Source organism: Melospiza melodia, chromosome 24 (assembly GCF_035770615.1).
Source record: "Melospiza melodia melodia isolate bMelMel2 chromosome 24, bMelMel2.pri, whole genome shotgun sequence".
Classification (NCBI taxonomy): Eukaryota; Metazoa; Chordata; class Aves; order Passeriformes; family Passerellidae; genus Melospiza; species Melospiza melodia.
In genome coordinates this window covers 1,970,386-1,992,879 of record NC_086217.1, presented here as the reverse complement: position 1 = coordinate 1,992,879, position 22,494 = coordinate 1,970,386, and the positions used below count along the sequence as shown (strand labels likewise).

Sequence of the window (22,494 nt, the reverse complement as noted above, 5' to 3'; positions counted from 1 at the left end):
GCCTTCCGGGGGATTTTTACTTCCTTAGAGCAGCTGGAAGGAGTTTGCTGTGCACGGGAGCTGGGCTGGGACCCTTCCTGGCCTGCTCCTTCCCCTCCCAGGCTGCTCCATCCCTTCCTTCCCAGGCTGCTCCCTCCCTTCCTGGGTTGCTCCATCACCTCCCAGGCTGTTCCATCCCTTCCCGGGCTGCTCCCGCCTTCCCCTCCTGGGCTGTTCCATCTCTTCCTGGGTTGCTCCATCCTTCCCTTCCCGGCCTGCTCCTTCCCTTCCAGGGCTGCTCCATCCCCTCAGTGCCTGGGGCTGTGCCCGTGTCCTGCCCCTGTCCTGGAGTCCCTGGCCCCACACTAACACCCCTGCAGCCCATCCCATTCCTCTGGAGCTCCTGCCAGAGCCTCACCCCCCAGCCCAGTGGGGTAACCCTCCCCATGGCCACCCCCTCTCCCCATTACTGCCCTCCCCTCCCATCTGTCCCACCCTCATCCCAAACCCAGCCAAAACCTCCCACCCTGGACTCCAGCTCCTGCCCAGCCCCAGGGCAGGTTCTGCACCCCAAGACCCCAAAATATGGGATGTAACTGCTCAGGCAGGAGCCCAGACCCTGTGCCACAGCTCAGAGTTTCTTTGTGCTCCAGCTGGGCCCTGCCAGTGGCATTCAAAGGCGAAGGCTCAGCTCAGACCAAGCCATTGATGCTGTATTTAGGTCAAAATAAAAGAAAAAAAAAAACAAAAAAAAAAAAGCAAGCAAACAAAAGAGGAAGAAGGGAAAATGCAGCTTCCAGTCATATCTCATTTATTAAGGTCTATGCCAGCCTCGGGAGAGTAAGTAAACAGAGCAGGCGGCCGCATCTATAATGAATAAATTTATTGTCTTACAAAAATCATTGTCTAGAAATATGGGTATACAAGAAAACAAGATATTTGCAGTCAGACGCCTGGTGGTCAACAGCCAGTTTGATTAAAAATATCCAAATACACACAACAAAACCTTTGCGACAGATGTTAAAGCTTTTAACCAAAAAGGGAAATCCATGGGTTTTGAGCATGTGGCAGAGGAAGTTTTCTAGTTAACACTGATTCATTGTCACTAATATCAATAATACCACTTGGACTAGAGAGGTACATGATATGAAGCACAGTCAAAATTAATACATTAAATCATTGTTATATAGGCAAATTATATATGTAACGTTGTCTTAGTACTGTAGTGTCTAAGGCACTTTCTGTAATGTCAGTTTTCAGCTATTTAAACAAAAAACGCTAACTACTCACTGTAATACTGCTCAAAATAAAAAAAAAAACAACAACAAAACAACAACAACAAAAAAAAAGGATTCACATCCACTGGCATGTTAACTGTAGGCAGGCAACATCCATCCATCCAGGGCGGGAGCCCCATAGGACCCAGGGCCCCCACGGCCTGGCTCGGCCTCACATTAATAAATTAGTTTTGCCTGTGCTGTGTGTTTATTTCCCACTGGTGTTCACATTCTCCCAGCCCGGGGGGCTCTGAGCTCCACGGGCTGTGCAGGGACGGGACCCACCTCAGTGTGCCTGGACTGCATGGACACGAACGGATGGAGCTGAGAACACTTCAAATGGGATTGCAGGATAAAAACGGACACTACTCACTCATCCCTACACTTCCCTCTAACACTTCCCAAGGCCGTTTTTCACAGTTCACTCAGGGGTCGTGTGCGGATCACAACAATTGGGAGAAAAGAAAGAAACGGGAGCGGTTTGGTCTTCACTGATCCGAGAGGCTGCGGCCAGCCCGGAGCCTGAAGGATGCTGCTGGACACAAGGCATGCACAGCCACGGCAAGGGGTCTGTCCTGGCCCCCCACCCGCTGGGAATGACGCTTCTGGATCGATAAAAAAAAAGTTTCATCCTTCACATGATGCTTTATAAAATGGCTTTACAATGAGTATCTGGAAAAGAGATGCACTGAACAGAGACGATCCCGGTTGTTTACTATATATAAAAAAGCAGTTGTACCTATATCTGAAGCAGGGTACAGTGTGGTGAGGCTGGAGAGCCTTAAGACATGGTTGACCTATGATAAGGAACCTTGTAGCACATGCCGAGGGTCGTAAGGCAGCTTTCCGGCCACAAGGCAGTTCCGAGGGCAGGGCAGGGCGCTCCTGGGGCGCTCCTGCGGGGCTGGAAAGGTCTCTGCATGCAGGCGGGGCCGGGGCTACTCGGCGGGGGCTGGCGGAGCCTCGTTCACGTCGCTGCCTTTACTCTCGGCGTCGTCGTCCGACAGCTCCAGCGAGGCACCCTCGATGTGCAGCTGCCGCCGGCCCGAGCGGCTCGAGGAGAAGGTGATGGGTCCGCCCCTCCTGCGGACGGAGAGCGGCGCTGGGAGAGGCTCCGGCACCGCCCGGGCCCGCCCAGGGGCACGGCACGGGCTGGGCTGGGCTGGGGGGATCTTAGAGCTCAGCCCGTTCCACCCCTGCCATGGCAGAGACACCTCCCACTGTCCCAGGGACACCTCCCACTGTCCCAGGCTGCTCCAAACTCTGTCCAGCCTGGCCTTGGGCACTGCCAGGGATGCAGGGGCAGCCACAGCTGCTCTGGGCACCCTCTGCCAGGGCCTGCCCACCCTCCCTTCCCAATATCCCACCCATCCCTGCAGCTGTCAGGAATATCCCCATGGAATATTCTTGTTCTCATTACCATGGCTCCAGTTTGATGGCTCATGGTAATGAGCCATGGTAATGAGAACAAGGTTATTCTTGTTCTCATTCTCATGGCTCCAGTTTGAGCCATCCCTAACCCCAGCAGCTCCCCAGCTGGATGTTCCCCAGGGGGCTCTGTGGGCTCAGGTCAATCTCAGTCCCAGCGTTCCAGGGCACTGACCTTAGCCTGTTTTTGAGGGTGCTGACCTCCCTGCTCAGCCCCTCATTGGCCTCTGTGGCATCGTCCAGCTCGCGCTGCAGCTTGCGCCGCGAGGCGTTGGCGCGCGTGGCCTCCTCCTCTGCCTCCTCCAGCTGCCGCTTCAGCTGCTTCATCCTGGCGTTGGCCTTCTCCATCTGCAACCAAACCAGCACCCGGGGTCACCCCAGAGCTGCAGCCTGACTGGGGAGGCAGCACAGCCCTGACTGGGGGTGCAGCACAGCTCTCACTGGGGATGGAGCACAAACTCGTTCAGGCTCCAGCCTGGACCCTGGAACACCACAATCCCTGCTGGGCTTTCCCTGCTGTTTTAATCACCCCTCTAATTCCCTTTCCATTACAGTTCCTCTTCACCAGCCCTTCCCACCCCAGGAGGTTTCACTGAGCCCCCACCCACCTGCTCCTTGTACTGGTCCGCGTGGCGCCGTTCATCCTCCACCTGCATGAACACCTCCTTCAGCTTCTTCTCCGTGCGCCTCACCAGCTTGTTGGCAGCTGCTCTTTCCCTGCAACAGCCCAAAAGCAGCATTGGTGCCACTGCCTGAGGGCTAGGAACACCTGATCTGCCCCCTGGTACAGAGCTCTGGGCATGCCAGACACAGCAATGCAACTGGGGCATGTGCTGGGGCTGGCTGGGATGCAGGGATGCAGGGATGCAGAAATACAGGGATGCAGCTCTCAGAGCACAAAGCCTTAGCCCTGGGGCAATGTGACCATGGCACAAAGAGGACTCAGAGGGTTGCCTTCACAAGGAGATTGGACAGAGCAGCTTTAAAGTTGCTGCTTAACCAGTAACACAATCCTGCTGCAGAGCCCAGAGCACAGAAAGGACAGAGGTGGTGGAGGGACAAGCTCCACCTGCAAACCAGCTAAAGAGGTGAATTTTGAGAATAGGATTCAAGGACAGATGGGTAATTCACCAAAGAAAGACTTCTAGAGAGCACAGGATTCATCTCAAGCTGTCCAACATAAGCTGTTCCTCTAACCAAGCACCCAGGGGACATTTCACCTTGTCCCAGGAAACTACTGCAGCACCTTGTGGCTCTGGGACATCAACACCTTGCAGAGTTCATGCAGCTGTTAGGAAGCAAATCCATTCTGGAGCTCCCAGCCCCAGTTACTCTACAGCTGCCTTGTTAAAGTTTATTCCCTGAACAGGAGTCTCCAGACAATACACCCAAGGCCCTTCAGAAACGTCCAGCATGGAACTTCCAGCCATTCAACCCCCACAGGCAACCAGGTCTTGTCCCCTTACTTGGCTTCCTGCTCGAGCTGTTCTTCAAGCTGTGCAATCTTGGCTTCTAGAGTAGAAATTGTTGCCTTGAATTTGGACTTGACAGAGCCCTCCAGCTCCTGCAGCTTGGCCTTGAGCTCCTTGTTCTGCCTCTCCAGCTGCTGCCGCGCGTTCTCACTCTTCTGGGCCGCGCTGCGCTCGCCGGCCAGCTCCGCATTGAGCGTGTCCACCTGCAGGGAGGTGTCACAGGCACATATTATGCAAAATCCTTTCCTTAAGATTTTTTTTCTCCTGAGAAGCTGAGAGGCCTCAGGAACAAAATGTAAACAATGGTTATCTGCTGCTGTGGGATGCAACAGGTGATCTGTGATTGGTCTTGTGTGGTTGTTTCTACTTAATGGCCAATCACAGTCAGCTAGCTCGGACTCTGTCCAAGACACAAGCTTTTGTTTTCTTTCTTTCCTTTTTCTATTCTTAGCTGGCCTTCTGATGAAATCCTTTCTTCTATTCTTTTAGTATAGTTTTAATATAATATATATCATAAAATAATAAACCAAGCCTTCTGAAACACGGAGTCAGATCCTCATCTCTTCCCTCATCCTAAAACCCCAGTGAACACTGTCACAGGGAGGGACAGGGGTCACTCAGTGCCACCAGGGCCTCAGTGCATGTCAGAGCCAGCAGCAGCTGCCCCGGGCTCACCTGCAGTGTGGTCTTTCGGAAGCGCTCATTGAGCAGCTCCATGTTGCTCTGCTCCTCCTCCAGCTCCTCCTCCAGCTGGGCAATCCGAGCCTCCAGCCGGCGCTTCTCGTCCAGCAGGGCTGACCTGCACAGGGGAAGGGGTCAGGGGTGTCCAGAACCAACAGAGCTCCTTGGGAGGTCACTTAGCATCAGGGAGACTCCTGAGCTGAAAGGGACCCACAAGGATCCAGCTCCTGTCCCTGCACAGACACCCCAACACTCCCACCCTGGCATCTCCTGGAGCTCTGGCTGCCTCGGAGCTGTTCCCTGGGGAGCCTGGGCAGTGCCAGCACCCTCTGGGGGAAGGACCTTTCCCTGAGCTCCATCCTGGCCCAGCCCAGGCCGTTCCCTGCCCCAGCCCAGCCTGACTCACTTCCCAGAGGCGCTGTTGGCGATCTCGTCTGCCAGCTCGTCGCGCTCCTGCTCCGCGTGCCGCCGCGCGCGCTCCGACGCCGCAAACTCCTGCCAGGGTGGGGGAAAGAGTCAGGGCAGACCCAAGCACCCCCAGCCTCTGGGACACAGCCTCAACAGCCCCTGGGAGAGGCTGTGAACTGGGATATCCCTGGGGTTTGATGGATAAGGCAGCAGGACACTCAGCTGGATGTTCCCTCACTGCCCTGGGACTGCAGGGCAGTTACTTCTCCCTGCACTGAAATGTTCCCCACCCAAGGCAAAGGGAAAAAAAATCTGTGGAGATCAGTAACTCTCAAGCCCTCAGCAGCAGAAGAAACCACTGTGCTCCACGCTCTGATAGACACAGTCACTGTAAAGTAGGAGCTAAATTAAGCAAATGTTTTAGGCTCTCACAGAGTTCTCAGCATGAAGACAAGGAGCATAATAGTTAAAAAGCTTCAGCACAACAGCACACACTGCACTGAACCACAGATTATATATCTGCATTAAGTGGCAGAAACACTCAAGCATTTCCTAAGGACAATGAAATGCTCCACAAGTGCCACACTTAGGTCTGAAGGCCACTCAAGTCCACCTGGAGAAGCTCCAGGCAGTGCCAGGTTATCTGTGAAGGATCCAAGGGAAGTGTGGTGGGTCTGGGCAACTGCTGCAAGCCTTGCCCTGCAGCTAAAGCAGACAGGAGAGGCACAGGGACAAGAAAAACCAGTCTCTTGGATTTCCATCTCACCTCTTGGAGTTGGAGTATTTCTGCTTCGAGACTTTTGAGCTTCTTCTCACTCTCTTTGGACTGGGCAAAGATCTCATCCCTGGATGCTCGGGCCTCTTCCAGCTCCCGCTGGTAGTCCTTCATCTGAGCCTGCAGGTGGAGAGCAGGGTGAGGCACAGCCAGACTGCATCAAGACAATCAGCCCATTCCAGCTCTGAGGCATTTCAGCCCCTAAGAGATAAGGCTGTTCTCCCAAAGTGGCTACATCTCACTTAAAGGCATTTCCAGTTATTCTGTATTCTTAAATTTCATTTTCTCATCTTTCCACCCCTCAAAGCCTGGTCAGAAATGTCACATTCCAAGACTTCAAGCGTTCCACAGAATTAGAGTGGAATCTTAGAATTACCTGAGCTGGAAGCACCCTTAATTATCATCAGTGCCACCCCTGCCATAGCATGGACACCTTCCACTGTCCCAGGCTGCTCCAAGCCCTGTCCAGCCAGGCCTTGGGCACTGCCAGAGATGTGGAAAGTAGTTTTGTGGCAGGAGAGTTTGGAACAAGATTAGCTTCAGGGTCCCTTCCAACCCAAACCATCCTGTGATTCTGTATAAGGATGAGTTTTGCCCAGATGATAAATCCAGGCTGGACACTCTCAGACCCATCAGTGGAGTCTGGTTCTCCTCCTGCCCTCAATTGCAGCTGTACTGAATAGAAGCAGCCCCTGGGCACCCCCCAGGACAGCCCCCAGCCCCCTGACCAGTTGTGCTACCTGGAGCTTCCTGAGCTGTTTGATGGCCTCATCCCGAGCCTTGTTTGCAGCCTCAATCTGCCCCTCCAGGTCCTTCAGGTCCATCTCCAGTTTCTTCTTGGCTGCCACGGCCAGAGCGCGCTGCTTGCGCTCGTCCTCCAGCTCTGCCTCCAGCTCCCGCACCTGGCGTGGGGACAGCACCAGCATCAGCCCCTGCCAGGCTGGCACCCAGGGACCCTCCCCATGGCACAGCCCAAGGGAAGGCAGCCAAGGCCAGGTCCCACATGGATGAGAGATCTGTGCACTGAGCACAAGGGAAACCCCAGGAAGGGACTCAGCTTCTGGAGCATTTCCATCTCAGCCCTCGTGCCCACACTGCCATCCACCCCAGGGGATGGCTCCAGGGCAGATGGAGCTAACTCTGATGGAAAATAAGAAGTAGAATCACCTCATTGTCTCAAGACAACAATGAAGGCATTCCCTTTGAACACCCTGTTACTGGCACTTATACACCAGCAACTTCTCTTCCCAAAATGAAACAAAACAAGAGTGTGTGAACAGCCAGGCAACATGGGCTGGGCCAAACCGATGCAAAAACAAACTGAACCAGAAATGCCACAGGTTACCAACATGAAAGAATATTTTGAAGCAAATCTCCCTCCCAGTGCAAGGTCAGGAGCTCTTGTCCAGTTCAGATAACAGCAACTTTGTCTCCTAAAGGCATTTCTTGAGGCTTTTCTGATTTCTGTGTTCCCAGAATTCTCAAGTCTGGAAACTTGGAAGCTCTGCCATGACTTGCATTTAGGAAACTGTTAAAAATCTATCTCAGCATCCATGGATTTGTTCCTGGACATCAAATAGGATGGGCTTAAAAATGCACCTGAGGTATCCCTGTCCTGGGAATACACCCAGGCAGCAACAGCCAAACTCCTGGAGTGGCTTTGGAGGCCACCAGCACCACCTGACCCTGCCTGGGGACAGTGGCCACCCCTCAGCCAGAACTATTTATGGTTTGTAAAAATGCTGTGGTTTGGGGTTTCCACTGAATGGAGTCTTTAAGCAAAGGGGTTTATTTTTCTGGTAGCACAGAGGCCCAGAATTGTGCTCAAAGCCCTTCCTCCCCTCCTGCCTACAACACAGAGTAAAGCACACGTACTTGTTTCACCAACATCCTCTTCTTCTCCTCGTTCTGCTCATCTCTGGCTTGCAGGTCTCTGTCAAACTGGGCCTTCATGGCCTGCATGTTCACCTCCAGACGGAGCTTGGCATCTTCTGTGGCCTGCAGCTCATCCTCCAGCTCCTCCAGCTGAGTCCTCATCTCCTCCACCTGCTGCTCCAGGGTTCTCTTCGACTTCTCCAGCTCATGGACCTGCAGCACAAACTCTGCTCAGAGCCGTCCTTGGGGCTCTCCCAGCAGCAGCTCTGAGAGCAGGAAGGGCAGTGGCTCCCCTGGTCCATTTGCCTCAGCTGGGTGCAGCAGGGAGGACACGAAGGGGTCACAGTTCTGCTCTGCCTTTGGTCCAACCATGTCCTGCAACTCAGCTTGACCAAAGGTAACAGAAATCCTCATGATCCCTCATTTACACACAATAAATATACCCAGCAACACACAAATCAGGAGTGGCTGATCTGTCACAGCTGCAACACAAAACCAGCTCTGTCTGACTGCAGTCCCACCTCCACTGACCCAAAAGTACAAAACTGATATGTGGGATCCCCGTGAGGGTGAGAACACAGCTCTTGAAGATGTTAACAATTATGCTGGGCATTAATTCCTCCAGCATTTTGGGTGAGCTTCAGAAAGTTCTGCTCTAGTGCACAGACATGTAGCCATGATATTTTATGTAAAATCCTTTTGCCAGGATTTTTCTCCTGAGAAACTGAGAGGCCTCAGGAACAAAACGTAAACAGTGATTATCTGCTGCTGTGGAATGCAACAGGTGCATCTGTGATTGGTCTCATGTGGTTGTTTCTAATTAATGGGCAATCACAGTCAGCTGGCTCAGACTCTCTGGTCAGTCACAAGGTTTTATTATCATTCTTTTCCTTTCCTTTCAAGCCTTCTGATGAAATCCTTTCTTCTATTCTTTTAGTATAGTTTTAAAATAATGTATATATCATAAAATAATAAATCAGCCTTCTGAACATGGAGTCAAGATTCTCATCTCTTCCCTGGTCCTGGGGCCCCTGTGAACACCACCACACAGCCCCTTCTCCAGGCAGGGAGATTTCCCTGCTATCCCCAGGCTGGAACAAACAGCCTGTGGAACCATACTCACATTTTTGGAATTATACTCACATTTTTGGAACCATACTCACATTTTTGCCCACATCATCTTTGGAGCTCATCAGGTCTTCCATATCTGCCCGCAGCTGCTTGTTCTGCCTCTCAAATTCCTCCTTGGCTTCCAGAGCCTCCTCCAGGGCCCTGGCCAGGGACAGGGCTTTGGTTTCCTTCTCCCTGGCCTCTGCCTCAGCACGGTCCCGCTCCTCTGCATACCGAGCAGAAATGTTCTTTTCTTCTGCCAGCATCTGGACAGGAGAAACAATGAATCCATCTCCTAAGCTCCACAGCCAGGTCCTCCCTGCCTCAGGTGTTTTACTCAGGAAGAGGTTCATGTTCAGCGCTTAACTGGCCTTCAGGAGCTGTCTGATCAAAGTGCAAGTGAGGGAACAGCTACAGCTGCTCTGGGGTGAGAGGAGGAGAGCAAGCCACTCATCAATACTGGAGTTTCATGAGTCTCATCTTTCAGATCCTTTTTAGTCTACCTTGAGGGACTACAATAAAACTCTAAAGTTTCTGTTCCAGCATAATTCTCTTTTTCTACATGATCACTTGTTCTAACAAGCCTCAGAGATGGCACCTGGCTCACAGAACTGGGAGTGACAGCCTGCTCCTAGCAAAGGCCAGCTGCTCACAGAGTTACCAATAACCACAGCAAGACCCTCCTTCCCACCAGGCTCAGCAGCAATAACCAGGTGCCATTTAAAAATCCCAAAAAGCCAGGCAGGTGGCAGGAGACTGCAGTACCTGATCAAACTTCTTCTGCTTCTTCTCCAGGTTGGAGACGATCTGGCGCTGGTGGTCCAGATCCACCATCAGGTCATCCAGCTCCTGCTGCAGGCGGTTCTTGGTCTTCTCCAGCTTGTCGTAGGCCAGGGCCTTCTCCTCCAGGCGCTGGCTGAGGGACTCCATGTCCTTCAGCAGCTTCTTCTTGGTCTCCTCCAGCCCTTCAATGGTTCCCAAGTCATCATCCACCTTCTTCTTGGCCTCGGCCAACTGAAATTCAACAAGAGCAAGTGGAGCCCCTTAGAGCATCACCAGGGGGAGCAAAGGCACAGGGGCACAGTGCAGCAGCAGGAGCAGTTCCTGCAGGCTAAGGGAACACAAACCTGGCACTTCTCAGGCTCCCAGAGGCCCCAGCCCTGCCCATCACAGTTCAGGAGACACAGAATTTTCAATGGGAACTTGGCTCCAAAATCTGCCCCAGCACTGTGGAAGTGCCATGATGTGTCCCCCAAAGCTCTGGGACAGCTCCTCACACAAGGGCTGCCCCTCCCAGCAGCCTACCTGGGCCTGCAGGGCCAGCATCTGCTTCTCCAGGTTCTTCCTGGCCTCCTCCTCCTCCTCCTGCTGCTCCTGCAGGTTGTTCTTCTCCTCCTCCAGCTGCCTTATCCTGCTGCTGAGGTTGAGCTTCTGGCGGGTCTCCTCCTGGAGCAGCTCCTGGGACACAGCATGGGCAGGGCTGAGTGGGCTCCCAAACCCCCACAGCTCCTCACGGGGACTCCCAGGTTTATTTTCCCTCAGATTTGGGGACAAGGACATGCTTTATGAAGATATATGTTATTTGGGGTCTCAAGAAGCCACTGACCATTCATTTTGGGCACATTTAAACCTTCATAAAGCAGATTTCTGCTCAGGGAACCCCTGCCAGAGTCTGCTCTAGAAATTCAGGGATGATACTTTCCCATCTTTCAAGGGACTGGCACAGAAGTCACCTGCAAAATGGATTTTTTCTTTTTTCAGACAAACAGAGAGCACCTATTAAAAACCACCTGAGAAGAACATGGAGCAGCAAATCCTGCAATGGCAGCATGCTTCCAGGTTTTCTGCATTGGTTCAATATAAAGGTCACTTTAAAGGTGGAAACTTCTGTCATAACAAAGTAATGGAAGGTGCAACCTCCATCCTGCTCCCTACAAACCCCTCCAGTTGTGATTAACATTATTCACAGTTAAGTGGTCACCATTAGAACTTTAATACAGGCATGATAAAATATATTGAAGTGGTGAATATCTGCACAAAGCTGCATTTTCTTAATTAAGAACCAAAATCTGACAGTTTGAACTTGAGCTGTAAGAATTTGAAGCTGTCAGTAGAAGACTCCTGTTCCTCACATATCCCAAGGATATTGACATTAAATTCTGCCTGGAAAGGGTTTTTTATTTGATTCTTATCTCCCTCAGAGACAAAGACATAAACCAGAACTCCCAACTCTCAGGAAGTGAAGCTCAGATAATGAAAACTTGGTTCCCCACGTGGCTGAGCCATCCCAACCCATCCCATCTCACTGGGCTGAGCAGGAAATTCAGCTGCTGCCCAAAGGGACTTTCCAAAGCATGAAATGAAAATGTGTTTTCTGTCAGCAGCTCCCTGAGGAGCAGAGCTCCACGGCCAGCCCAGCTCTGCTGCACACACACCTGTGTATCCTGGAGCTGGGATTCCAGACTGGCTGCATCCTTGGCAAACTTGATCCCTTTCTTCTCTGCCTCCTCCAGCAGACTGGAGACATTATCCAGCTCATTCTGCAAGGCAAGCAGCCCAAAGGTGAGAGCTCAGCCCAAATCCCACTGGGGCTGGAGCTGCACAGCACAGAACCTCAGCAGACTCCAGGCACAGAGCCCAACAGAGGGAGACAGCAAGCTAAAACCACTGAGGTTTGGCCACAAAAAAGGAAACTGAGTGTCAGTCCTGAAGTGCAGTAACAAAACCAGAGCCAGGCTATTGAGCTCTAAAATTCAGCACTTTGCTCTGATCCTGCATTCACACTTTAATGCCATTTTTAATTCCAGCACCATCTATTTCATGCAAGCATTAATTCAGGGATCAGCAGGGTGGCAGCTGGGTCTAAAGCAACACTGAGAGAGGAAAGGTCACTGCCAGGTGCCAGCTCATTATTTTGGGTTACACTGCTTTTATACACACTGAGAGACAGCCTGAAAGCTTCCCCAGAGAGCAGGGCCATTCCCTGCTGGAAGTGCTTCACCTGGATTCACCTGAAGTCCTCACTGCTGGGGCTCAGAGTCAGCCATGGCTGCATTTTGCTATGAAAATGGGGCTGTGCTTGCACCCCCTCCCTGCCAGGCTCCAGCCTGGAGCACCAAACCAAATCTGAGGCCACCACCAAATTTTGTTCATCCCTGTGGAAAAGCTCAGCCCAGTCTGCTCAGGCCCCAGCCAAGGAAAACCCTTCAAAGCCACTGGAACCCTCACATAGCCCAGGACTGATGTCACACAGCTCAGAAATGATGTTACACAGCCCAGAAATCATGTCACACAGTTCAGGACTGATGTCACAGCACCACTTTGAGGCCTCCCAGGTCCATGAGAGCCCTTGCTGAGTCACCTCCCACACCAGGCCATTTCTGCACACGGTTTTCCAGGATTTTAGGATTCCCAGAGCCTTACCTGCAGCTTGTTTGCCTTCTCAGCCAGCTCCACCCTGAGCCTCTCCCCTTCTGACACCTTTGCAGTCAGCTCCTGCACCTGGGCATCGAGTTTCTTCCTCTTGTGCTCAGACTCTGCCTTGACCTGCTGCAGCACCTTCACCTCACAGGCCAGCTCCTTGTTGTCAGACTCCAAGCCCTGCTTGTTCTTTTCAAGGTTTGCTTTGAACTGGGGGAGACAAAAGGGGAGAAGTTCAGCTCTGTAGTGCAGGTGGATGTTTCCTGCTACAGATGATTGTGCAGATCAGGTTCCATGCTCAGAGGTGCTCAGCAGTGTGTGAAATGCTGCTGTGGAACATTCTGGGTGCCAGCAAAGGCTGAGGAAGCCAGGCTGCTCTGCCCCAGGTGAGGGTGAGGAGCAGCAGGGCAGGATCTGGGCTGGCAGCCCTGGAAATGACTGTTATGGTAGCACTGCAAGGAGGAAGGAATGTGCCCATTAAGAGCTCAGCATGGCTCATCTCACAGAAATAAAGGGAAGATGTGAACCAAGGCTGCCCTGATTTGAGTGGGCAGAGCAGCCTGGAAGTGCAGAACAAAGTAATTCTCAGCACTGACATTTGTCAGAAGCCTTTCACACAGCAATCACTGGCACCAGGGATGTTTAAGTGTCATTTCTGCTACATCACACCAGCTTGTCACAGGAGCTTTGTTCAGATTGCAGGGTATTTTTCCATCTTTTCATGCTCTTATTGAGAATATTTATTGAATAAGGAGCAGAAGACATGCACAAGATTTTCAGATGAATAAAGGTGGTGAAAATCATAGTTTAACTACTACATTTCTCACCTCATTTAGAATGCTAAGGAAGATTGTGCAGTATTCACAATACGTAAAAACATCACCACAGGACAGGAACTGTCCACACACACATTTGTGAATGACCCCAGGTGTAATTTCAAAAACCAGACACTTCTTTTTTATGGAATAATTCTCCTTCTGAACAAGACCAGGAGCTGGGATCCACCTGTGCCTCTGCTGCTGGTCACCAGAGGACACAGCACAGATGTGCTGCTGAATATCTGCAGCATTGTCAAACCAACATGAGAAATCTCAAGAGCTGGGATGGATTTTTAGAGGCCAGCTTAGCTCTGTGATGATGGAAAGCCTCAGCTCAGGTCTCCTGGAAGGAACCATGTTGCCTATGGTATTTAGAATATAATATATAATATACATAATATAATATAATATAATATAATATAATATAATATAATATAATATAATATAATATAATATAATATAATATAATATAATATAATATAATATAATATAATATAATATAATATAATATAATATAATATAATATAATATAATATAATATATGTTATATGTTACATGTTTTATATGTTATATATTCTATCTATTCTGTTCTACATATAATAACCCCTGAAGCAGAAAGTTCCTTTTCCTCTCACCCTTTTGGCCTGTTCAAGCTGCTCAGAGAGCTCCTCCAGGGCCGTGGCATGCCTCTGCCTGATCTCCTGGATCTGGGCTTCGTGGTTTTTGGTTTCCTCCTCAATTGCTTTCTTCAGCTCAGCCACCTCCTGCTCTCGCTTTGTCCTGGAGGAAGCACAAAGGGTTACCCAAAAATCAGCATTTAAGTTTTTATAAATCACAGCTGAATTTCAGTGGTGCTTTCTTACACAGACCATGACCCTACCTCAGCTCTTGCTGTGCTGCAGTGGTGTCCAAGGTATCTTCCAGTTCAGTTTTCAAAGCCTCCAGCTCTTCACTCAGATCCCTTTTCTGCTTTTCTGCCTTGTTCCTCGATGCCTTCTCAGACTCCAGATCCTCCTGGAGCTCTGCAATCTGAGCCTGCAGCTCCCTGATCACCTTCAGGGCATTGTTCTTCTGTACTGCCTCCTCATCCCCCCTGTCAAACAGGCACCACAGTTACTGGGGCTGCCCCTCCCCAGAACCTCCTGCTTAAATTAGCTAGAGACACAGCTCAGCTCTGCCACTGGAATAAAATAAATATCAACATTTATAGAATGGGTGGGTTGGAGCCTTAAACATCATCAAATTCCCACCCTTCATGGGCTGGGACACCTTCCTCCATCCCAGGTTGCTCCAAGCCCTGTCCAGCCTGGACAGCTCCAGGGATGGATGAAAAGTACCACAGATAAAACCAAGGTGCACCATCAGGATTATCAAGCTTTAGTTCACAGTCAGGTATTCCAATTTTGTAGACCTCAACATTGCCCCAGAAATGTTCCATTTCTGGAGTTTTCTCTTCCTACAAAATTATACTTAAAGAATCCAGGTGGTGTTCAGCACAAGGTGGGACTGCAGGAGTATCACACAAACCCAGATAAAGTCTCTCCTGCCCAGCAGTTTGTTTAGATCCACTGAGAAATGCACATTTTCCCTCCCGAGGCCGAATTTGGGAGATTAAAAAGCTTCCAGAGCCGAAACACTGTTATACCACATAAAACTTCTCCTTTGTGCAGGTCTGCAGAGCCAGGATGCTGAGGGATCCCTGAATTTCTGTAAATTTGCCATTTCTGTGCTCAGCACAGGGCTCCAGAGCTGGCTGCTGTTGGATTATCCCAGCCCTGACTGCAGGCAGGGGAAATTCCCTTTGGGGAGCAGCTTTGCCCCACTCTGACCTGGCCACAGCAGCCTGCAGCTCCTCCTCCTTCTTGGCCAGCTGGATCTTCAGCTCCTCAATCTGGGCTTGCAGCTCAGCTATTTGGTCCTGCAGGTCTGTGGTTTCCCCATCCAGTTTTCTTTTAGCTTTTTCCAACTCCTGGCGGGTCTTCTCCTCCTTTTTCAGGCGTTCTAAAGGAAGCACAGAATTAAATTCCTGTGGGATTGTCCCTCTCGTCACCCTCAGGGACTCTGGGGTGGCAGGAAGGGTGGGAAGTTTAATTTATGCTGCTTAATTCTTTCTCCAGTCTGCAGAAAAATGAAATAGCAAAGGAGAACTGCATGACTTAGTCAGAAAGTCAGGGAAAGTCTCTGACAACTGTGAATAGTTCGAGATGAGGAAACAGAAACATCTTGGTAGAAAATAAGGAGTGGGATCTGACAGAGCAGCTTGAGCTGTTAGGCCAGATAATCCCAGCCATCAACACCCAAAAAAGAAGATAAACCGTGGGCTGGAACAATTGCATGGCTTTGGAAGGGCTAGGCCAGACTCCAAAAATCTGCTGGAAAATGGCATAGCTTAAAGTAAACTTGAATAAACCATTTTACAAGAGTCTGTGCTGTTTAATCACGTCCCATCAATATTTAGCAAAACTCTGCAGCCCTGAGAGCTCCCTCCCAGGGATTTATTGTGCAGCTGGGATATCCAGCCCCAAGGAGCTCTTTGGGACAGGCACACCCCAGCAGGGCACAGCAACCTCAGCTGTCACTGGGATATTCTCTGAAAAATCCCTTTGCAGGATTTCTTCTCCTGGGAAGCTGAGAAGCCTCAGAAAAAAATGTAAATAATAATTATCTGATTGCTTCTCCTGTGCTTGGCTGCTTTGGAATGTGGCTGGACATTGTTTACCAACAGGTGCATGTTTGATTGGTTTCCTGTGAATTGTTTTTTATTAATGACCAATCACCATCAGCTGTGTCAGATTCTGAAGAGTCAGTCGTGAGTTTTTATTATTCATTCTTGTTCAGCCTTCTGATGTATCTTTCTCTTTCTCTAGTATAGTTTTAGTGTAGCATGAATAGAATAGAATAGAATATGATATAATGTAATGTAATGTAATGTAATATGATGTGATGTAAAGTTCACAGCCTCAGCCCAGTTCTAAGGGCATAAATGGCACAAATGTACAATTCTGAGTGACAGCAGGAGTTCATTCCCTTGTTCAATCCCTTGTGGCTCCTCAGTGCAGGGATTTCCCTCACACCCTTTCCAAAGCTCCTGGACAGGATGGAAAGGGAGCCAAGGTCAGGAACCACCTCAGGGCCACCCTGGGCTGTTTGGGGTTTCCAGACAACCTAAGGTAACTCTGCTTTTCTCCAAGCAGTTTCACATTCCCAAAGATTCGTACTTTTCCCTCTGTTTTTACATGAAGTTCCTGATGAGTGACACTGAGAGCAGTGTCACAAGACCCAATTTTGTAATTGAGGGAGTTCCCAGCAAACTGAATTAATTTTTTCCCCAAATATCAGTGCCTAGCAGTGACAAGACTCTAGCAGAGAGACCTTAATGGCTTCTTGAGTCATCTCCAAGAGTAAATATCATTTTACTCTGCTTTCCTAGCCAAGAAATTGCATGCCTTAAATATAAGCTTTAATTTCCACTTCTAAGGCCATCAGTCTTGGACTAGCTCTGTAACCAAACACATCTGTCAAATTCCTAGTCCTGATTTAAGCACAAAGCTACTCCAGCATTATTTTCCAGTGAGTAAAGCTTGCTTAGACCCACCTTAAAGAGTCTGAATGAACAGTTAAAGATAAGGCTCATCAATCACTGCTACCCCTGTTAGCTCAGCACCTGCCTGCACAGATAAGGTAAAACTCTGACATCCTTCCAGAAGCACATCAGCCTCAAAATATGCACCAAGACAGGCCCCAACACACCAAGTGCAGGAAGCATTCCCTAATTAGGGCTCAGAGAACAACTTTCTCTTTTATTTTGCAACTTTCACTTGGCAGCTCGTTAATGTTGTGCAGTATCTATAGTAATTAAAATAAAACAACACCAAATCAAGAAGGGTTGCATATGGGTCAGGTTTAACTTGTGACAACACTGGCAAAACAACCAGAAATAAATGGCTAAAGGAATGGAACCATTTTAGGTGGAATCATGGAATGGTTTGGGTTGGAAGAGACCTTAAAGCTCAGCTCATTCCTTGGGCAGGACACCTTTCACCAGAGCAGGCTGCTCAATAAAATAAAGCACTACAAACCTTCCAAATCAGTGATCATCATCTCCTGCTTGTTCTTCAGCTTGGCCAAGTTCTTGGCTTTTTCTTCTTCTTCAGCCAGCTGAGAAGAGCACTCAGCAATCCTATCCTCCATCAGCTTCTTTTCCTGGGGAGGAGAGAGGAGAGGGAAAATAACTTCAACACAGCTTCCAGAGTCCCTGAGCAGTGCAAATAAAGGAATATACAGAACCCACAGGGGCTGTCAGACAGCACAAGGTTCTATTACATATTTTGTTTCTGATACAGATATTATTTCAAGTGATTGTCAATATCAAGGATCAACTGGAACTGTTTGGAACCATGAACATTTATTTTCCAAGAGAGACCTGCAATTCAGCACACAGCAGGCCTGCCTTTAGGACAGCACTGTTTGCAGGGAACAATGGCAGCTACAAACCATTTTCCCAGCTCTAAGATTTGGGAGAGTCATGAAACTGGGAAGAGTGCATGACAAACTCCCTCTGGAATGTCAGCCCCAACTTCTCTCCAGTGTCTCACACCCCAAAGGCGCCTCAGACCCTGTGACAGCAGCTCTGGGAGCTGTCCCTTGGCACCTCCACCATGCACACAGCTCCCACCTTCAGAAATTTGGAATTTTGGTCCTCCAACAGCAGGATCTCCTCCTCCATCTTCTTGATCTTTGCTTCAGCTGTCACTTTCTCAAGCTGCAGCTTCTGCCGAGCTCCCTCCTCCTCATCAAGCTGTTCCTCCAGGTCCTGGGAACAGAGACAACTGCATCTGAGCATTTCCCAGGTTATCCAGGTGGTAACTTGGGTTTTTTTAACTCAGTGACAAAGATGTGTTATTTTGAAAAGCCTTTTGCCCTAACACACAGCAAACCCACATTTGCTTTGTTAGATTCATTGACAGGATGAATGATCTGGTGAGGAATGAAGGGCCATGGGATGCACATGGAATTTTTGATGCTCTGGATTGCAGCTTCAGGTGAAATGTGCTCTCTAGGAAACACAAACTCACTGCCACAGGCTTCACCCTCCTAATTCCAACTATAAAATAAAAAATCTGTAATTAATGACAGCCAATCAGATCAGGCTGATTGGTCAGAGGCTTCCCAGCACACTGCACCTGAATGGGGCACCTGGTGGAAAAACAGCAGGATCTGGGAAGAGATTCCACAGGAAACAACCCTCCTTATTTCAGTATCACAGCTGAGCCAGTTCAGTTATTGACACAAGAGTTAAAAAGCAATAATGCCCTGTGCTTTTGAGGGTTTAAACATGATTCATTTAAATATGATTAATAGACATTTTTTTATTGCATCAAAAGCTGTGAGAAGTGGAGTTTATTCCCTCTTCAACTTCTTTTAATATTTTTCAAGACAAGTAAGTTCTCAGCTGCTCCCTTTTTCAGGGCCACCATTATTTAAAAGGAAGCATCTAAATAATCTGATTTTCAAAAACACCTCAACCAAGTAACCTGGAGGAAATGACATTGTCTTAGTGAAGTCAAAGGAGTCATTTCCTCATGATGTTCCCTGGATTTCAGTCCAAAAGGAACATTTCTCTCACAAGTGACATGAGGGCAGGGCAGGGCAGGGCAGGAGAGGAGAGGAGAATCATTTTATTCCACTCAGGAGCCAAATTCCTCTGTCCTGTAGAGAAGCTGAGGGAGCTTTCCCATCCCACTTCCCCACCTCCAGTCACTGATAACCATACCTGGATATGGCCCTGCATCTTCTTCTTCTCATTCTGCAATATTTGGTTTCTTTCCTCCTCCTCCTCAACCCTGGACTCCAAATCATGGAGAATTTCTTCCAGCTCTTGCTTTTTGGCAGCCAAGCGAGCCCTCATCTCCTCAGCCTCTGCAAAGAGCTCTGTCTCAGCCTGGAGCTGCTCTGCAAGGATGTTCTTCTCCTCCAGCACCTGCAAATACAAAAGGCAGTGAAGCTTTAAAAATGATACTTCAGAGACTCTGGTGAGAGATTACACCTGTGACAGCCACAGAGGAACTTCAAGACCACATTGTGCTCCAGTTCCTGCCTCCCATGTCCACATCCCACACCAAGGGCTTCCAGAAGAGGCTTTTGCTACTTTTATAGAGAGACATCTCTGACTGCCTCCTAACAATCTGCTGAGATGCTGAGATTAATTTAAATTTGAGGAAACAATGGCCAAACATCTACCAAATTGCTAACATGATTTCTTGCAGCACCCAGAATTTCCCTTGTAGCTATCAACCTTAGTACATATCTTGTTCATAGAATTCCTCTCACAAGGAAAACAAAAAGATAAAAGTTACAAAAAGACATAAAGCTACAATATAAAAAAATAATTATAATTTAGCAGCAGTTCAGAGGACACCAGCTCTGGCTCCAGCAGCATTTCCTGCAGGGTGGCTGGGCAGTGCCATGGGCTGATCTTGGCACTTCTGTCCAGTCCCAGTCCCCATCCTTGTCACTGGAATGAAGGCACTGCCTGCCAGCCCTGGAGTGCCCCCACCCACTGAGGGTCCATCCATCAGCTCCTTGTCTCTCCAGGTGACACTGGAACTGCTCTTCCTTTATTCACCAAGTTTTTGCCAGCACAGAAAGCTACCAAAGATCTGCACAGCTGCCCCAAGTGTTTGCCCACAGCCTGCCCAGCCCAGGCACAGAATGACGCTGCCACTGAATTTCTCCTGTAAACCAGGGAAGGCCACAAAATCAGGTTTTGTTTTGGTAACATGTTCCTGCATCCCTATTCCACATTTCAGTGCTGTATCTTCCCATTCCACACTCCAGCAGAGTGGGAATCAGCTCACCTGACCCTCCTTGGCTCCCTCACATGGGACACAGCACAATAATCCATGTCCTGCATATCAAAAGCTGATCTTGGACACAAACCTGTTGATGCTTCCTTTCCATTTCCTCCAGCTCTGCCTCCACTTTTGTCTGTTTTTCTTTCACCTTCATCAGCTCCTCATCCTTGGCTTGAAGCTCTTCTTCCTGACGAGTGACCTGCAGAAGAGGCTTCACCTGCACAGGTGGGAAATGAAGATGTGAGAGCCTGCCCTCAGCTATTTATAGGTGAATGAAAGAGAAAAGACAGAACAGGAGGAACCTTGGTGAAGACTCTCCACCACTGCCAGTGCCTCAGCTTCAAATATGCAGCACAATTCCTCTGCAGGATTTTCAGTGCACTCAGCTGCTGCTGCTTCTTTGCAAAGGCCCTGAAGACAGCAAGAAGTTAAATAAATAGATGTGTTAAATACAGCTGACCATCATTTAATTTTTAGGTTACACAACCCTACAACACTTATAGACAGTAAATAGCCTTATTTATAAGTTTCAGTAACTACAGTGAATTTATGAGTTCTTGTTCCTACAGAGTCAGAGCAAGAGCTGCATTCATCATTTCCAATAAAAAGTCTGTTTGCTCTTACTCTCAACAGATTTTTTTTTCTTAAAAAGACAAAATCAGGATGGATTAGCTACTTTAATTTTTAAAAAGCAGCTTTCCAAAGAACTTCCAGGAACCTCCAGTGGGACAGGAGGAGAGACAAAGGAATTTGCAGCCACTGTTTAGGGCTGTGTGTGCCACAAAGGCAAGAGCAGGGAAAGGAGATATTCTTAAGGAATGAAGGTGCAAATTCTCCCCAGGCAAAAATCCTCTTAATACCCAGGATACAATTACAGTTCCTCAGGCAGCACACTCAGAAAATCTCTCCTAAAATTCAAGTTTTAAAGCACAGCTCGCCATCAGAGGGCCTTGAGAGAGCCAAGGGAAGATCCAGTCCCAGAGCACACTCACTTCCTGGCCAGGTATCCCCTGCACACCGCCTGGAAGAAGATGATGATGTCTGTGATCTTCAGGTCCCTCTCTTCCTCCAGGTGTGCCAGGACTCCAGCTCGGAAGAAGATCTTGCTCTGTCCAATTCTGTACAAGTTGGGGTCCAGCTCCAAGGCCCTGATCTGAACACACAGGCAAGGGCGTTGTTGTTACACCAAGAAAAGGACAATTTAGGCAAATTTTCCAATGTTTAGACAATATTTAGCTATGGACACTTACCATACGCTCACAGGCCTGCTTACCATCCATGAAACCTTTGGGAATTGCATTGGGAGTGAGGATCTCATACCTGAAAGGCAAATGATAAAACACTTTTACATTCAGCAATAAACAATATGATTTTTATTATAAACTTATAAATGCAAAAACACCTTTACACTCAGCAATGGGCAATGTGATTTATAGTATAAACTTAGTGATTTGTAGCATGAACTACAGTGACCAAGTGCACAGTTAGGGAATTCCTCCAGGAATCTTTTCCAGCAGCCAACTTTGGATTGTTCCCCTTGCCTACTGCCTTCAGAATAAACTGCAGTAGTTAAACACATGAAATTCAAGGCCTCACAATCAGGTTTTGATTTTCTTTGAGCTGTGCTGGGGGAGAAGGGAGGAATGTGGGGTCTTCAATTATTTAAAAAGGAACTTTAGCTCCTAGGAACTGAAAAGGGTGTTGCTGCTGCTATTACCTCTGCCTGAATTCCTGGAACACAATCCTGTTTGGGAATCCCTGCCGACAAATCCTTATTCCTTCCAAAACCCCATTGCAGCGGAGCTGATCCAGAACCAGGTGTGGGTCCAGTTTTCCAGCCTGGACAAAACAAAACACGGATTCTTTTAATTGGTATTAAATTAATTATTAAATTAATTATAAAAATAATTTGTATTATTGAATTAGAAATCAAATAAATTAAATTATAGATTAAATAAATTAAATTATAGGTTAAATAAATAAAAAATTAAATTATATTATTAAATTAATTATTACAGTGGCAAACTGTACTTTCAGCTTTCCGGCCTGGACAAAACAAACCACAGATTCTTTTAATTGGTATTAAATTAATTATTAAATTAATTAATAAATTAATTTATATTACTAAATTATAAATTAAATTATAGATTAAATAAATTATAAATTAAAAATTAAATTATATTATTAAATTAATTACTACAGTGGCAAAGTGTACTTTCAGTTTTCTGGCCTGGACAAAACAAACCACAGATTCTTTTAATTGGTATTAAATTAATTATTAAATTAATTATTAAATTAATTTATATTACTAAATTATAAAGTAAATTATAGATTAAATAAATTATAAATTAAAAATTAAATTATATTATTAAATTAATTACTACAGTGGCAAACTGT

The 22,494-nt window shown here is 48.1% G+C and overlaps 1 protein-coding gene across 2 annotated transcripts in view; it reads right to left on the bottom strand.

The window, feature by feature from the left end:
• Positions 1 to 773: 773 nt before the first annotated feature.
• Positions 774 to 22,494, bottom strand: part of MYH10 (myosin heavy chain 10) — an 87,151-nt gene continuing 65,430 nt past the window's right edge. For both annotated transcript variants that reach the window (XM_063176026.1, XM_063176027.1), the window contains 25 exons: positions 21,815 to 21,936; positions 21,348 to 21,417; positions 21,090 to 21,250; positions 20,400 to 20,508; positions 20,183 to 20,314; positions 19,017 to 19,223; positions 17,919 to 18,056; positions 17,323 to 17,446; positions 15,073 to 15,244; positions 14,124 to 14,336; positions 13,879 to 14,023; positions 12,429 to 12,635; positions 11,441 to 11,545; positions 10,311 to 10,463; positions 9,771 to 10,019; positions 9,059 to 9,271; positions 7,896 to 8,108; positions 6,761 to 6,922; positions 6,012 to 6,140; positions 5,244 to 5,332; positions 4,832 to 4,955; positions 4,151 to 4,359; positions 3,293 to 3,401; positions 2,860 to 3,032; positions 774 to 2,339 (listed from right to left, as the gene is read on the bottom strand). In XM_063176026.1, the coding sequence (XP_063032096.1) occupies positions 2,195 to 2,339; positions 2,860 to 3,032; positions 3,293 to 3,401; positions 4,151 to 4,359; positions 4,832 to 4,955; positions 5,244 to 5,332; positions 6,012 to 6,140; positions 6,761 to 6,922; positions 7,896 to 8,108; positions 9,059 to 9,271; positions 9,771 to 10,019; positions 10,311 to 10,463; positions 11,441 to 11,545; positions 12,429 to 12,635; positions 13,879 to 14,023; positions 14,124 to 14,336; positions 15,073 to 15,244; positions 17,323 to 17,446; positions 17,919 to 18,056; positions 19,017 to 19,223; positions 20,183 to 20,314; positions 20,400 to 20,508; positions 21,090 to 21,250; positions 21,348 to 21,417; positions 21,815 to 21,936 (3,873 nt within the window). In that variant the 3' untranslated portion in view covers positions 774 to 2,194. The remainder of the gene's footprint in view (positions 2,340 to 2,859; positions 3,033 to 3,292; positions 3,402 to 4,150; positions 4,360 to 4,831; positions 4,956 to 5,243; positions 5,333 to 6,011; positions 6,141 to 6,760; positions 6,923 to 7,895; positions 8,109 to 9,058; positions 9,272 to 9,770; positions 10,020 to 10,310; positions 10,464 to 11,440; positions 11,546 to 12,428; positions 12,636 to 13,878; positions 14,024 to 14,123; positions 14,337 to 15,072; positions 15,245 to 17,322; positions 17,447 to 17,918; positions 18,057 to 19,016; positions 19,224 to 20,182; positions 20,315 to 20,399; positions 20,509 to 21,089; positions 21,251 to 21,347; positions 21,418 to 21,814; positions 21,937 to 22,494) is intronic.